At 46.0% G+C, this 17174-nt stretch overlaps 1 protein-coding gene across 4 annotated transcripts in view; it reads left to right on the plus strand.

Annotated features, from left to right (window-relative positions):
* Tmem44 (transmembrane protein 44) overlaps positions 1-17174 on the plus strand; it is a 30945-nt gene that overhangs the window by 12258 nt on the left and 1513 nt on the right. For 2 of the 4 annotated variants that reach the window (XM_027412898.2, XM_027412895.2), the window contains 3 exons: positions 437-541; positions 8404-8562; positions 13911-13943. In XM_027412898.2, the coding sequence (XP_027268699.1) occupies positions 437-541; positions 8404-8562; positions 13911-13943 (297 nt within the window). The remainder of the gene's footprint in view (positions 1-436; positions 542-8403; positions 8563-13910; positions 13944-17174) is intronic. The other 2 variants (XM_027412896.2, XM_027412897.2) reach the window with 2 other exon arrangements.

Raw genomic sequence — 17174 nt, forward strand, 5'->3', positions numbered from 1 at the left:
GATTGGACACACCTGCTGACGGCAAAAGTTCTCAAAGTGAGGGCTCCAGACCAGATGTCCCTACTCTAAAGCCAAGGTGGCCTCTAGCAGGCTTTCCCAAGGTCACATTAAGTCAGCACCACTGCTTTGAATCAGGCTGTACTCAGTGCCTGCTGTGGTGGTTCCCAGACTCTGAGCACACCAAGATCCCTGGGGAGCAGCTTCTTCTGGGGCAGGATCTCACTGTGTAGCCCTAGCTGGCCTAGAACCCACCATGTAGACCCAGCTGGCCTCGAACTCACAGAGCTCCTCCTGCCTCTGCCTCTGAGTTCGGGATCAAAGGCATGCACCATCATGTCTGGCTTAAGGACTCTTGAATAAAATGAGACCTTCCTTTTAGAACATGCCTCCTAGCTTTATAATTTCTCCTTGTTACCTCTCTGTTTCCATTTCCAAGAACTCAGATTGGGTGCCTCTCACCAGCCTGTCGCACTGCAAGCCGCTGAGGACAATGACAGCCGTCAGTCGCTACATGGAGCTGACCGTTGAGCCTGTACAGCAGGTGAGTGGTGCTGAGTCACAGCTGGGTATCCAGATGGTGGGAAGAGAGCGGCCCTGGAAGGCTTCCTGGAAGAGATGGTACTTCAGCTGCTGGGGTCCAGTTAGTGTTCTCCAGCATTGCAGCGGAGGGTTAGCCCACGGGAGGAAAAGTTCCAGAAACCTTTTAGTTACCTCTACATGGGTATTTACAAAGAAAAATGAGGTCCAAGGAAGTCTCCGTATGGTCGAGGCTTCGTGCCATCTCAGGCTCAGGAAAAAGGCCTCTGGCTGCAGGGTCAGGAGGCGAGTTAGGAAAGGAGAGGGAAGAGTGTGTCTTCTTAAGCAGTGAAGGTCTCAGGTGATAGACAACAGCTGTGTCTGGAAGTAGCTTACCTAGCAGGGGGGAACAAGTTTCCTTTCCAAATGTGAATTACTATAAAGAAAGGAAAACGTATACAGTAGGTCCCTTTTTAAGATTTTAGTTTCTACTAACTTAAATGCTTTTCATTGTATCTGCTCATCACAGATGGTTCCTTATTACCTAAGGATATTTTCACACCTAGACACTGTATATAAGCTTATGTATGTTGTATGTATACTGTATGTTCCCCAACCCATGTATTAGAACTTGGTGAGACAAAACATACAGCTTCAGGGAGATGGGGGCGATTGGGGCTCACAGTTAAGGGGACAGTCCATCTTGGTGGGCAGCTTGAGTTGACTGGTCATGTGGTATCCTCAGGCAGGAAGCAGGGAAAGATGGGTGCTTGTGTGCAGCTTCCGGACCCAGCCCTGGGATTAGTGATGTCCACTCTTGGGGTGGACCTTCGTACTAACCTAATCCGCTCTTCACATGCTTACCAAGAGCCTGGTCTCCTAGGTGACGCTAGGTCCTGTCAAGTTGACAGTCAATATTATACACCACACCACACTCTGCTTCCCGGCTCTTTTCTTTCTGCTTCCTCCCTTCTCCCTTTTCTCTTTAGTTCACTTTGTTTTCTTGGACAGTGTCTTAGTTAGGGTTTCTATTGCTGTGAAGAGACACCATGACCATGGCGACTCTTTTTTTTTTTTCTTTTTTTGTTTTTTTGTTTTTTGAGACAGGGTTTCTCTGTGGCTTTGGAGTCTGTCCTGGAACTAGCTCTTGTAGCCCAGGCTGGTCTCGAACTCACAGAGATCTGCCTGCCTCTGCCTCCCGAGTGCTGGGATTAAAGGCGTGTGCCACCACCGCCCGGCAACCATGGCGAAGGACTCTTATGGGAAACATTTAATTATGTGGCTGACAGTTCCGAGGTTTAGTCCATGGTTGGAAACGGTGGTGTACAGGCAGACATGGTGCTGGAGAAGGGACTGAGGGTTTTACATCTTGGTCCACAGGCAGCAAGAGGAGTCTCGGTCCTGCTGGCCAGACCTGAGTTTATTATGAGACCTCAAAGCCCACCCCCACAGTGACACACTTCCTCCAACAAGGCCACACCTCCTAATGGTGCCACTTCCAATGGGCCAAGCATTCAAACACATAAGTCTCTGGGGGGCCATTCCTATTTAAACCACCACAGTCAGTTTTACTTCTATGCTCATGGCGTAGACACTTACATAATTGTGTCTGATATAAAATCAAGGAACCACATAGGTTCCTTGTAATAATGTAATAATTTATCTGCTGAGACTGATTTAATTCACTTAGTGTGATTATCTGGAGTCAACTCTGTTTTCCTGCAAATAACCTGGCAGTGTTTTTCTTTAAGCTCATTCCATTATGTATGTAAGCTCCACTGTATTCTGTAGTTATTCTGTAGTTATTCTGTAGTTATTCTTCGATGGTTGGATACCTGGGTTAGTTCCATAGCTTAGCTACTGCACATAGGGTCACAATGAGCACTGATGGGAGGGGGGTCTCTGTGACATACTGTCTAGGAGAAGTCCTTCAGGTTCGTACCCAAGAGTGCTAGCTGGGTCATGTGCTAGACCTATTTGTACTTTTGTGAGTCTTCTCCATACTGACTTCTCAATGGTGAGACTAGTCCATTGTAAATGAACTTCTTAGTTGGTCTAAATAATAAAAACCCAGAGTCAGATACAGAGGAAAATGCTGAAAGATCAGAGAGAGGAAGGAGCAAGCCACAGCCACACCTTACCTCCTAATGTCTCAGTGGACAAGAGAGAATGAGTTCTTGTTTCTCCCTCCTTATATCCTCTCTCCACCCAGCCATCTCATTTCCTGTCTGTCTGTACAGACCTCCAAACCTCTATGGTTAGCTAGTGGCAAGCTCCATTCTCCGATACCACCACAGTTTATATTAACCACCAGTAAATGTGTAAGGGTTCCTTATTGTTTTCTTTTTCATTCTGTCTCTGTCTCTCTGTCTCTCTCTCTCTCTCTCTCTGCATGTGTGTGTAAATGAGAAGAGGATGTTGGAGCTAGAATCACAGGCAGTAGTGAGTCATGTGACATGGGGGCTTGGATCTGAACTCAGGTCTCTCCAGACCTGTTGTTTGTTTTCTTAATGACTGCCATTCTGACTGGGGTGAAATACAATTTCAGTGTGTGTGTGTGTGTGTGTGTGTGTGTGTGTGTGTGTGTGTGTGTGTGTTTTAAAGATTTTATTTATTTATTATGTATACAGTCTTCTGCCCACATGCCAGCAGAGGGCACCAGATCTCATTCAAGGTGGTTGTGAGCCACCATGTGGTTGCCGGGAATTGAACTCAGGACCTCTGGAAGAACAGTCAGCACTCTTAACCGCTGAGCCATCTCTCCAGCTCCTCAGTGTGTTTTTTTAATTAAGATTTCTCTTATGGGTAGTGAGGTTGACACTTTTTGTATGTTTATTAATTACTTATATTTCATCTTTTGTGGACTGTAAATTTCATTAGAATATTTATTGAGTCTATTGGTTTCTTATTGATTAGTTTTTTTCAGTCCTTTGTATATTCTAGATGTTAATGCCAGATGTATAGATTGTTAATATTATTATTGTATAATTCAGAAAGTAATGTCAATGAGCAAAGATTTCTCTCCCCTTCCATAGGCTGTCTCTTTATTTGATTAACTATTTCCACTGCAGTTCAAAAGCAACTGGAGTCCTGTTCAGAAAATGCATGCCTATGCCTGTATCTTAAAGTATTTTTACCCACCTTTCCTCTAATAATTTCAGAGTTTTGGGGTCTTACATTAAGGACTTTGGTTCATTTGGAGTCATTCTTCATTTTGTTTTGTTTTTATGTTTGGTTTTTGTTGTGTTTTTATTCTTTTTTTTTTTTCCTCCTTGTGACAGTTCTTAGCTCACTAGGTAGCTCTAGCCAGCCTGAAACTTGCTACATAGACCAGACTGACTTGAACTCGCAGAGATCTTCTAAACCCAGAACCATCCTACATAAGGGACTTTGAGCACCCTGAGTTTCACTATCCTTGGCAGCCCTGGAAGGGGTCCCCACTCCGAGGGATGACTGTACTGTTAGGCAGTTATGAGGTGGCAAAGAGTTTCTCCTGTTTCTGTTGATTTTTACTTGTCTTTAATTTAAAATAATTCATATACCAAAGAGAATATTTTGGTCCCTCCCAGAATGCAATGGGTGTAAAAGATGGAGAGGAGATAGGGGACCAGGTGTGGTCTCCAGCTGTCATCCTAAGGGTAGTGACAGCTGGGGAGCCTTTGGGTCTAAGCTCAAGGGCACCGGTGCATGTCGGAGCTATTATTAGGTGGCAGATAGGCAGGGAGAAGTAACTAGAAGCAGGCGGTGAGCAATGGCCACTGTAAGTCTTGGGAAGAGGTGGTGAGACTTTGGGCTAAGTCTGGAGTAGATGGAAATGCAGAGAGTTGTAAACAGAGTTGGGGAAGGGGCTGCGGGGCTCTGGACTATCTTCTGGGTATTCAAGAGGGAGAGAGCTGGGAAGGAGATGGCAGGAAGTTCACCCACCCTCTATCCCATTACTCTCAGATTTCTGGGACAGCTCACCAGTGACTTCCCAGTTGCTGAGTCCTCTGTCATTTCTGTCTGAGACTCCCTTGAACTCTGGTGCTGACTCTGTGGCCCCAGCCCTGTTTTCTTGCCACTGGCATACTCACTCACTGTTAGCTTGTCCTTAGAGTGGGGTTGCCTCAATCCTGTTGGGGAGTGCTCCCTCCTCTTGGTGCTCTTGCAGACCCCAGTTCCACCACCCACCCCAAGCTATGTAGACTCCCAGGATGCATCTGTTCCTCTGCTTACTCCCGGTCCCAGATGCCCAGATGCCTGTTCACAGCAATCCAGGGCATCTCATTTTTGCTACGTCCACACAGAGCTCAGGCTTTCCCTGTCCAGATGGGGTTTCTTCTGCATCACAGGAAGTGGTGTTCCCATCTATGCAGTCGCTCAAGCCCCAGAGTCCTCTCTGTCTTCCCCTTGCCCCATCCCCTTCCTGTCCAGTCCATTTGTTGGTCCTGCAAATGCTTCTTTTAAAATAGCTAATGAAGCCCGTAGTCCCGCGCTAGAGAGGTAAGGCAGAGGATTGCTCCAAGTTCAGACTCTACCTGGGCTACTACTCATTGAGTTCAACACCCAGGATTTAATGAAACCCTGCGATGAACAAAACAAAATGATGCCTGGGCTACGTATAAGCAACCCAGGCTGCACAAAGACACTGTCTCAAAAAACAGGGTGGAGGTGGGAACTCTTAAAGCAAACAGCTGTCCCTCTCTGCCACCACTCCTGTCCCACCCTGACGTCTACTCCAGCAACCATAAGGGTTGTTTTTGCCTTGCTTTTGGTTTGCTTGGGGTTTTGTTGTTGTTTGTTTCTTTGAGACAAACTCTGTAGAGTTAACTGTCCTGAAACTGAGCTCCTCCTACCTTGGATACTGAGGTTGTAGGTGTGTGCCGACACGCCAAATGTAACTTGCATCTTTAAATTTTTATTCATTATTTTACATGTATGTGTGCATTTGAGTTATGTATGTATATACACCACATGTGTGCAGGAGCCCATGAGGTCAGAAGAGGGTTTCAGATCCCCTGGAGCTGGAGTTTTGGTTCCTTGGTAAGCCACCATGTGGGTGCTGGATTCTGACCAACCAGTGTTCTTAACCCTGAGCCATCTCTCCTGTCCCCATAACTTACATCTTAGCCTGCCTTTGTTTAAAACACTTCTCTCGCTTTCTCTTTCACACAGAATAAAATCTAAACTCCTTCCAGGGACTCCAGCCCTCCCAGGCCCTGACCTGTCCTTCCCTGGCTGTGTCCCTGCTCAGAGCTCCCTCCCTGCCTTCTAGCCTGCTTCCCTCCTCCCCTGCTGTGCAGGCCTTCTCTCTACTCTTTGCTTCTCTCTCAGACTGCAACCTGTGTGTCACCCCCAGGCCTCCCCAACCCCCAGGGTGAAGTCCCCCCAACTCTCTGTCCTCTTCCTTGGTTCTCTTAACTCTAGGGGTTCTCAGCAAAGCCCTGGCCACTGTTTTGCTTTTCTGCACCGGCCCTCTCTCGCCTGGCTTTCTCCTGGAGCTTAGAACTTGCAGGTCATGGGCCCTCAGTACAAGTGCATTTTGACCAGGTAGCTCAGTGGTGTGGCCCCTGCACCACTATGTGGTGGACACTGGTGTTTGGAGGACTTGGTGCCTGACAGCTAGGCTTGCCCCTTTTCCCGGTTACTTGTTGGTGACTCCCTCTGCTCGTGATGAAGTTCAAGAGAATCAAAGCACAATAGTGAAGAACCCACTCTTGAAAGCATTCTCTGACCAGAGGGAAAGAAAGAGGGGCCCTCCGGAGCGATTGTTTTTAAATCACAGCACTTAGAAAAAAAGTGTCTGAATGTTTTCTGAGGTGGGGTCTGGGCTGTGACTCGCTTCTAGAGTGCTTGCTTAGCAGCATGCTCCGTGAGTGTGGAGTTGTGTTCACCTTCAGCCACCTCACGCCTCAGTGTCCTATGATCAATACTAGGGAACTGCCCTCCCTACTACCCCCTGTCCCCAACCCCTACTCACACACAAAGGGTGTGTGCCTCCCTCATTCTCCCCTACTGAAGCCCAACCACCAGGGTGCCTCTTCCACCTGTGTCCACCAGAGGGCGTGAGGGACCGAGGTCTTGAGGACCTACAGCTCCACCCTCAATAGAGAAGTTTGAAAATCCTGGTTCAACTGTTGATTTGGGTGTGGAGCTGCCCCGGGGAATTCATTCTGTTGCCTAGAAGCCACCTGATTCCCGGCTCCTCCCACAGGCTGCTATTTCAGCTCCCTTCTTCCGAGGGCAGCAGGGTGGTGCCTAACCCGTGTTTCTGGGCTGCATCCAGAACGTGGCCTTTGTTCCCGTGTGGACCGTCTCCACCTGTCCACTGACTCATATGAAATGGTGCAGTCCACCTAGGACTGAGCCCTCATTATTGGGGCCAGAGCGTTTATGTCGGGTCCCTTTATCATTGCTGAGATCACCACCCTCATTGATTGGCTGGGAAATGAGACCCAAAGAGGACAAATTTCCACTGGAGGTGACACAGTCGGTCAGCAGAAGATGACCTTTCAGAAAGCTTTTCTAGGCTGTGTGTGGTCGAGCGGTTGTATCATTGTCATGCACACGACATGTAGGAGTCAGTTCTGACCTTTCTACCTTGTGGATTCTGAGGGATCAAACTCAGGTCACTAGGCTTGCTGGAAAGGACCTTTACCTGTTGAGTCATGTTGCCAGACCCAATGTATAGCCCAGGCTGGCCTTGAACTCATAATCCTCCCACCACTTCCTCTTCAGTATATCCTACCAACTGTGTCATTCACAAGCCCTCTCCTTTTTGTTATTATTGTTGTGATTCAAAGAGGGAGTCTCTTGCAAGCCAGGCTGTCCTGGCACTCACTATACAGCTTAGTATGAGCCAGAGCTCCTGATCCTCCTGCATCCACCTCCTAAATGCTGGGATTGAGTGCACACTCCACACCCTGGCCAAAGCCCGGGATGTTGCATGGCTCTGGAAATTCTGCAGATGGAGCTTTTCTGGTGGCTGAGGAGACTTCCACAGTCCCTGTGCTCTGTGGAGAATAGATGGGCTAGGTAGGGTGAAGATAGATGATAACAGATAGCTCCCAGTCACCAAATATCTTCTTCCCATGTCTCCCAATTCTCCCACCCTCATTCACACGCTGCTCTGGTGCGAGTTGACAAGGCCTCCATGGGATGTGTTTTACATGACCAGGTTACAAATGGACACCTCTCTAATCCAGAAATTCCTAGCAATTCTCTGAGTAGCCGGAAATCTTAGCTGTTTGGCTGTGTTTGTTATTTTTCTATGACCAAGGCAACTTATAGAATGAATGGTGTATTTAAGCTTATGATTCCAGAGAGTGTAAGAGTTCATAACCTCGAGGGCAGCAGACATGGCATGGCATCTGGATCTGGCAACTGGAAACTGGAGACACAAAATAGAACAAACTAGCAATGGCATGAATTTTAAAGTACTAAAGCTCATCCCCACTGATGTACTTCCTCCAACAATTCCACACCTCCTAAACTGCCCAAACAGAGCCACCAACTAGGGACCTAGTACTCAAAAGCCTGAGACTACGAGGGACATCTTGTTTAAACCACTGCACTGGTATGACTTACTATGGTCAGCACAGATTGGAAAAGCAAGAAATTTCAAAGCCCTGAGTACCCATCGGTAAGGGTATGAGCATCGATAATGCTACTCTTAACAAACCCCCATAGCGTATCACGTAGAGCTGTGTCTGAGGTGTATCATTAAGTGAAAATAAAACGTGTAAGAGACTGTAGAGTGTGTCACTCCACTGTTGGTGGAGTAAGGGTCCAGGGACACTGCAGCACACACATTTGTGCCTTTGGAATCCTGAAGTGTATGCATGCTTTGAATGCTAAAAAGTGAAGTAAGTCAAGTGTCCCTGCTCACCCTTTCCTTCACTCTTGCAGGCAGGCTGTAGTGCCACCAGGCTACCCGGTGATGGACAGACGAGTACCGGAGATGCCTCCCTACAGGAGCCCCCATCATACCCTCCCATTCAGGTCATCCAGGCCAGAGTGTCTTCCGGCAGCTCCTCTGAGGTCTCCTCCATCAACTCCGACCTGGAGGTACAGGGCCGGTGGGTGGGTGCATGGGCATGTTTCCTACCAACACTTGCTGGGGTCTCCTTGAGATTGACCTGCTTTCTAACCCTGCCTTATTAACCCCAAAACTGCTAATTATGAATGACGCTCTGCATGGCTCCCACAGTCTTATGGAGAAGCTTTCAAACTGGAATGGGACTCCAGCAATTCCATGGTTGGGCTGGTCAAGGGAATACTGAATGTTGGGGTCCATTTCTTATAGACTGCTTGCCTATTCAGATCCTTCCAACAGTAAAAAAAAAAAAAAATACACAAGAGTAATAAATCTCTTAAAAGCCTCCATGTTGTGGTTTAGGATTGATGGCTTAGGCTGGTTCAAAACAAAGCAACAAATTAAATATGTATAAATTCTTAGAGGCCAAATTAAGCAAGTAAGTGGCTCTGGCTGAGTCTGCCCACATTAAAAGATAAATTTGTAAGCTGGGTGGTGGTGGCGTACACCTTTAATCCCAGCACTCGGGAGACTGAGGCAGGTAGACCTCTGTGAGTTCAAGGCCAGCCTGGTCTACAGAACAAGTTCCAGGACAGCCCAGGCTAAACCCTGTCTCTCGAAAAAGCAAACAAAACATTCATCCTTTCTGTTTCTATATTGTTTTGTTTACTGCTGGGGACTGAACCCAAAGTCTTGACCAGCCTACAAGAGCATGCTACTGTGGAGCCGTATCAGACCTATGTCTTTTAAAGACTCACACAGTATCTGTCACTGTGCTGGTCTGAACGATAATGGTTCTCATTGGTTCATATAGTTAAATGCTTGGTTCCCAGCTGGTAGCACTGGTTGGGAAGGGTTAAGGAGTGTGGCCTTGTTAGAGGAGGTGTGTCACTAGGTGGGAGGGGTTGTGCCTCCCTCTGCCTCATGCTTGTGCCTCAAGATGTGGGCTTTCAGCTCTGCTCCAGCACCATGCCATCCTGCCTGTGCAATGAGATGTCATGGAATATACATATGTGGGGCAGACAGTTTGGAAAGCATAAAGAGAGCAAAGAAGAAAATATCACCAGGCGGCGGTGGCGCACGCCTTTAATCCCAGCACTCAGGAGGCAGAGGCAGGCGGATCTCTGTGAGTTCGAGACCAGCCTGGTCTACAAGAGCTAGTTCCAGGACAGCCTCCAAAGCCACCGAGAAACCCTGTCTCGAACCCTCACCCCCTCAAAAAAGAAAAGAAAAGAAAATTCAAATCAAGCTCCTGGCTCACTAACCAACAGTCACCTCCTCCATGCTGTTGGTTTGGGGAGCCATGGGAGCCATGTTCCATGAAGCATCCTTGGATGCTTGCTACTGAGTGAGATCAGGAAGGTGTCTGTTAGCAAATGACGCAACCTCACCTCAGCATCTGGTCATCCAGCAAACATTTACTGAGCGTGGGCATTTGAAGGAAAAACATATGAGGACAGAGGGCCTGGCCTGAACCTGCCCACAGGCAGGCAGCTCCAGTGCCTCTGGGCCACAGTGACTCAGATCTTCTGCAGACGCCTTCAGATGGAAGCGTGGGGTCGGAGTCAGGCCTCCCTCTGCCATCCCTAAGCTGGCATCATTCACATACTTGATGGCATTCAACTCTTGGCCATCCAGATGCCTCTGCCTTGTCCTGTCCCTCTCCTCTGAATACTACTGAGTGCCCTTCCCCTACCTCTCTGGCTTGAATCTGTCACTGACCACCTGGGCTCCTGTTTGATCCCATTTAATGCAATCTAGGAGCTATGTACCTATTCCGTCTCTCTCTGGCCGATCCGAAAATGTGAAACCCCACCAAGTCGAGTACCATCTTATGTCCCTGTTCTTGAGGACAGTCACTTCTCCCCAAATATAGGAGGAAGAAGTTGGGCAGATGGCCTCTCAGAGTGTGCTTCAGTTCCCAGTCTGTGGCTTAAACCTAGAATGTGCCCTTATTTCCTCAGTACTTAGCCCCCCTCACTTCCTCGGGAAGAGAAGAAATATTGCCGCGTGCTTCATCCACGTGCCACATGGTTCTCGGTTTGAGAAGCACGAGAACGCGTGTTTTAGGAAGTTGATGAAGTGAAACACTGTGCTGTGGCTCACAGACTCATGGGCCTGAAAATAACTCAAGAATGCGTGGAGCCAGGTGTGGTGGCCACGCCTGGAGGTCCAGACATGTCAAGACCCTTTCTCAAATGATGAAGACAGTTTATTGTGTGTAAAAGGGAAAAAGTATTCGCACAATTTGATCTTACTGCCGTGTACATCTACGCATGTGGTATCATTATACATACAACATGACTGTGATAATTGTTCCCAGCAGGTTATTCTATAAGCGCTCAGAGAGAAAATCTCCCACGGATAGAATATAGAACATGTGTGTACTTTGAAACATTTGTTTTTACTTTTGTGTATGAATGTTTTCCTGCATGCGTGTCTGTGTACCATGTGCATGCAGTGCCTGAAGAGACCAGTAGAGGGCACTGTATCCCCTGGAATTGGAGTGAACCACCACGTGGGTTCTGGGAATCAAACCTGGGTCTCCTAGAAAAGAAGCCAGTGCTTTTAAGTGCTAAGCCATCTCTCCTGTACGGGGTGTGTGTATATATTGGGGAGTCTTTTTTTTTTTTTTTTTCTTTTTTAGAGTCTTATGTAGCCTAGTCTAGCTTCAAACTAGTATGTAGTCTTGAATAAAGATGGCCTTGAAGACTTCTGATTCTCCTGCTTCACCTCCCCAGTGCCAGCTGGGGTGTTATTTTTGAATCTTTTCCTGTGAGAAATTTTTTAAAAAGTTTATGTTGTCTTTTTTTTTGAAATAGGGAAAGACCTAAAGCATTTTTATTTTTTATTGTTAGTCTTTTGGGAGTAGAAACTTCTGTTACAAAGATTTGAGTTAATTGGGCTTAAAATGTTGTCTTCATTGACTCAAAATGATAACTTAAAACAAGTGTGGTGGTGCATGCTTGTAATCCCAGCACTACAGGCAGAGGCAGGAGGCGTGCAGGTTTGAGGTTAGTTTGATCTACACATAGATCCTGTCTTTAAAAAACAAAACAAACAAAACAAAAAAACAAAAAAAAAGAATTAAACAACAACAAAAAATCCCTAACTACTTCCAACAGAGGCGCTCTTCTCAAATCTCATACTGTCCCTGGTGACGGTGCTTGGAATGACTGTCAAGGTTTTACTTCCACCCAGCTGTTTTGGAGACTCAAACCTACTTACTGGTTTGCTTGGCTTTAAATAAACTTTTCATTTTGGAATAATTTTTGGATGTACAGAATTTTTTTTCAAAATTAGTACAAATTTCCCATTTGCCCTTTTTTGCCCAGCTGCCTCTGTTCGTAACTTACATAACAGGCTACATTTAGCAAAGCTCAGAAATGAACCCAGTACATTTCTACCAGCTGGACTCCAGGCTCTGTTTGGATCTCAGCAGTTTCCCACCAGCTGGATTTGGTCCAGGACAGCACACTGCACTCTGAAACATTCTTTAAAGAACGAGTGTACACCAACTGTAACACCACAAATTGCCATTTACATTTTGTGGGGATGTCTGTATATTTCTAAGGAAAAGCAAAGTGCTTCTGAGTTTATCTTCTCTTCTTTCCACCATAAAGTTGTGGCGCTTTCTCAGCCCCTGCTTTATAGCAGTTTAGTAACTCATACCTATTCTAATGAATTTTTTCTACTTACGTTTCCCCCTTAAGAATGTTATTTTAAAAATGGATGGGGCCAAGTGCCCTCTTCCCAGAAGCCCCAGCCAACTGGCTGGGGCGTATCTGTGCTATTCATTTGCTTCTAAATGTTTCCTCTCCACTTAGAGACAGAAAAGCCAACAAAACAAACAAACAAACAAACAAAAAACAGGAGAACGCCAGCAGAGAGAAGACAGGGAAGGATAGGATGGGACAAACATGAGCAAGAACAGTGTTATATATATGTTTTCCAACTTAAAAAGGAAGGTGCATGGTAGCCAGTCATAATGATACGTAGGCAGAGGCAGGAGGATGACATGCTTCATGCCAGCCTCTGCTACACACTGAGAGCCTATTACACTGAGGGCCTGATTAATTGATTGAAAATAAAAAGAGGAATGGCAGCTGGGGTTGCAGTTCTGGTAGAATTAATGCTTAGGCCAGGTTTGGTGTATCACACCTTAAATCCCAGCTCTTAAGACTGCCACATGTTCAAGGCCAGCCTGAGCCATAATAGGAGACCTTATCTCAAAAGAGAAAAAAAGAAAAGAGAAAAAGAAAGAAAGAAATTCAGGCTTAGCATGCATGAGGCCCCAGGTTTCAGGATAAGCGCCCCCTCCGTGCAAAACAAGATGACAGTTAAGGATTCTGCACAGAGGTTAGCTGGGGCTACATGGAGATTACAATTACAATTGGGATTCACCTATGGAAGCATTCTAAGTTATTTGCAAATAAAATGATTTACTTTCAAATGCCACATTAGAAGATAAGGAGCTGGCTGTCTCGCTGGTCTTCATTATTTCCTCGCCTTTGTGTGTGACTAAAAACCCTCTCATTAAAGCTTCTAACATTGAAATCGATGAACAAGGCAGGCAAGTCATCACTTGCTGGTAGTCTAGCATTTGGGAGAAGGATCAAGGCCAGCCTCAGCTATGCAGGAGACCCAGTCTCAAAAAACAAATACACAAAAGATTTGAACAGTAGAAGCTTTGTTTTCATGTGCCAATAACCTTACCATCCAGTGGCTGCTAAGTTGCTTAATAGACATCCATGGATAGGCTATTGGCATAGATTCCTAGCTCTTGTGTCAGAAACACAAGTCTCCTGGGCAGCGAATGAAGAGCTGGAGGAACAAGCAGACAGTCTGCACTTCTCCTCCAGAATCTAGGGGCTGGCGTACTTGAGGCTTGGAGTGGAACCAACCATGCAGTAAACCTGAGTCAAAACCATGTCAGCTGCTTGGCAAACCCCACAGGTGGAGATTTTATTTGCACCTCTTTCTTGGTTTTATGAGTTTTCATTGGATCATCTCAGCTATGTGGTTAATAAATAGAAGACTTACTGTTATTATTACTATTATTAGAACTACTACTACCACTCGTAATTTCTAATTATAGTAATTGTGAAGTATCTTAGAGTCATTTCTCCCAGAACCCTGCTCTGCATAACCATGGTGGGTTTGTTTTATTTTATTTTATTTTGATCAATTATCTAACTTACTAAATTATTCATGCTGCTAATAGCGACTGCCTTCCTGCTTGCTAGAATGTGGAGCTGACCCCACCCCCACCCCACCCAGCCATCCAAGGCTCACTGAGCACAGGGACTGACTCTGAGCTTTCCTCTGTGGCCCTGGGCGAGATCTGTCCAACACTCTGTCTCTCTTTTTTATCCTACAGCAGAAGTATTGGGAAGCCCTAAACTCGGAGCAGGTATGGACAAGTGTTTGATCTCTTTTGGGAAGGACTTCCATGGCTTGATTTTCCATTTCTGTTTTGACCCCTATTTGATGGAGGACAAGACGGTTTGGTTTTTTTTTTGTTGTTGTTGTTTTGTTTTTTTAGTTAGTTAAAAGAAAAGAATGTGAGCTAGAGATGCAGTTCAGTGGAGAGATTGCCCACTACAGCCTACTCCCAGCACTGTAAAGCAGATACGTAAGAAATAAGAATGGTCAGGAGGCAAGTCTGGGTACATTTGGGGTGCACTGTTTTCCAGGTCTTTTCTGCACTGGGAAGCATTCAGAACCAATTGGCTCAACTTGGAAAAAACTCAGTGTAACCCAGTGAAGAAACAGTCTGTCAGGGTCTATGAGCCCTGGAGTAGCTGCAGGTCATGAATGGTATTTGGGGTGTGGCAGCAGGAGTTGTGAGAAACAGCCTGGAACGTTGGCCGTTGTCTTTCTGAGACCTCAAGCAGCTGGCAGTCTCCTCACTTGCAATAATAGATAAGCATATTTTGTGACAGTTACCTGTGCCTGTCATCACCCAGGACTGTTGTGACACAAAAATACATCATCTCTCACACAAATTAGTTTTATGATTTTCTTTCTCTCTCTCTCTCTCTCTCTCTCTCTCTCTCTCTCTCTCTCTCTCTTTCTTTCTCTCTGTCTCTGTCTCTCTCTCTCTTTCTTTCTTTTCTGTGTGTGTTTTGTTTTGAGACAGGGTTTCTCCGTGTAGCCCTGGCAGTCCTGGAACTCACTCTGTAGGCCAGGCTGGCCTAGAACTCCTGCCTCTGCCTTCTGAATGCTGATGTGCGTCATTACTGCAGGTTTTATGCCTTCTTTCTAATTATGTTTTTTTTAATTGCTCAGAGCATCTCAGCATATTATCCTATAGATTCCACACTGTCCTATAGATTCCACACTGTCCTATAGATTCCACACTGTCCTATAGATCTCACACTGTCCTGTAGGCCTCAGCACATTATCCTGTAGACTCTGAAGACAGACACTTGCATGCCTTCTAAGATGCAATCTAAAGGGTTCACCTGCTCAAAGTGCCAGACTCTTCCTGTTCACGGGCAGGTGACTCCATCAGGGTTAGCAATAATAACTTACAAAGCATTCAAGGAGTTGTAACAGTGGCTTTCAAACATCAGAGCATCTAAGAAATACTGTAGTGACTTGTTAAGATGTCAAACAGTGGGGCTGGAGAGATGGCTCAGTGGTTAAAAGCCACTGACTGCTCTTCCAAAGGATCTGGGTTCAATTCCCAACACCCATATGGCAGTTCACACTGCCTGTAACTCCATGATCTAACACCTTCACACAAACATACATGCAGGCAAGACACCAATGCATATAAAAATAAGTAAGTTTTTAAAAATAAAAAAAAAGATGCTAAACCATGTGTCTCACCCCACCAGCAGTGGCTGAAGAGCCCCCAGCGTCAGCCCAGTGACTACTGGCTGTATGAACCAAGTTACCTCAGTGCCAAGTCTGCAGAGTCACTGGTCTGCAGTGATCTTTTTAACATGGTGTGTGTGTGTGTGTGTGTGTGTGTGTAGGGTGGTACAGAATGTCATGCACTCATGGAGGCCAAAGGAGAACATCCTCATTTATTACTCTCCACCTCATATAGGTGGAAAGAGTCTTTGAATAAGGGGGTAGGACCTCTCTGTAAACCTAAACCTTGTGATTTTCAGCTACACTTGCAGGCAACAAGCCCCAGCAATCCTCCTGTCGCTACCCCTCACATCACTGGGGTTACTGGGTTCCCAACTCAGGTCCTTGTGGTTATACAAAAAGCACTTTTAACCACTGAGCCATCTCTCAACCCATAGTGGGGTTTTTAATCGCCAAGTAGAACTTGGTTTGATTATATGGGAGAATCATTAATTGAATTAGGTTCTTTATTCAAAACAAAGCTGAAATTTGTGTTTTAGAGCTGATATGCTATGGGCATTAGATGAAACCCTTTGTGGTTTTTTGTTGGACTTCTCAGAACTGAGCTGTGACACAGGTGATGATGTAGTATCTTTTTCTGAGTGCATGTGTGTGGCTGGGTCTATGATCCTGCCCAAATAGATCTTTCAGCCTAAGCTGACATAGCTCCCATGACCATTGCTTGTTTCCGTGTTTTTGTTTTTTGGTTGGTTGGTTGGTTTTATTTGTTGTTTTGGTTTGCTTGTTTATTATTTTGGTTTTTGCTTGGTTATGGTGTTGGTTTTTCAAGGCAGGGTTTCTCTGTGTAGCCCTGGCTGTCCTGGAACTCACTCTGTAGGCCAGGCTGGCCTCGAACTCACTGAGATTCATCTGCTTCTTCCTCCTGAGTGCTGGGATTAAAGGTGTGGGCCACCACCGCTTGGCTTTGTTTTGTATTTTTATGACAGGCTTTCACTGTATAGTCCCGATTGTCCTGTAACTCTCCATATAGACTCTCCATCTATGTAGGCTGGCCTCAAACACGCAGAAATTTGCCTGCCTCTGCCATGCTGGAATAAAAGGGGTGTGATACCATGCCCAGTGATAAAATTCTTCATCTTCAATCACATGCAGGATTCGCTCTCTGCTTTGACATCTTTAAAGAGTATTTTGCGGATAACTCCATCTATACTTACAGGCCTGTTTCTAATCCCTCCTCTCAAGCCTTTTCCAACTTGAAGTTGCCATTCTTATTGGTGTTGGTGATGGCAGTATCCATCATGCTGAACTGGCTTTTTAAAAATTGTGTGTGTGAGAGAGACAGCTCACATGTGGAGATCAGAGAACAGCATACAGGAATCAGTTCTCTCCCTCCTTCATGTGGGCTTCAGGGATCAAACCCATACTGCCGGACTTGGCAGCAATCACCTTTTACCCATTGAACCATCTGTTTTTGTTTTATGTGTATGGAAAATTTTTGCCTGCATGTGTGCCTGTGTACCACATGCTCGCAGTGCCAAAGGAGCCAGAAAAAGGGATCAGATCCTCTAGAATTAGAATTACAGATAGTTGTGAATTGCCATGTAGGTGCTAGGAACCAGACCTCTGGAAGACCAGCCAGTGCTATTACCACTGAGCCATCTCATTGGCCTTGAGCTGGCCTTTAAGAGTTCACTTTAGACATCCACTGAGCCTGGAGATGAGAGGAAAGACTACTTGGGGCCAAAGACCCAGCTGTGCTCTGCTCTTTAGGAACTTGCCATCTCCAGGAGGGCCAGGTAGATGTCCAAGGAGAGACTAG

This window comes from Cricetulus griseus, chromosome 4 (genome assembly GCF_003668045.3).
Source record: "Cricetulus griseus strain 17A/GY chromosome 4, alternate assembly CriGri-PICRH-1.0, whole genome shotgun sequence".
NCBI classification, from domain to species: Eukaryota; Metazoa; Chordata; class Mammalia; order Rodentia; family Cricetidae; genus Cricetulus; species Cricetulus griseus.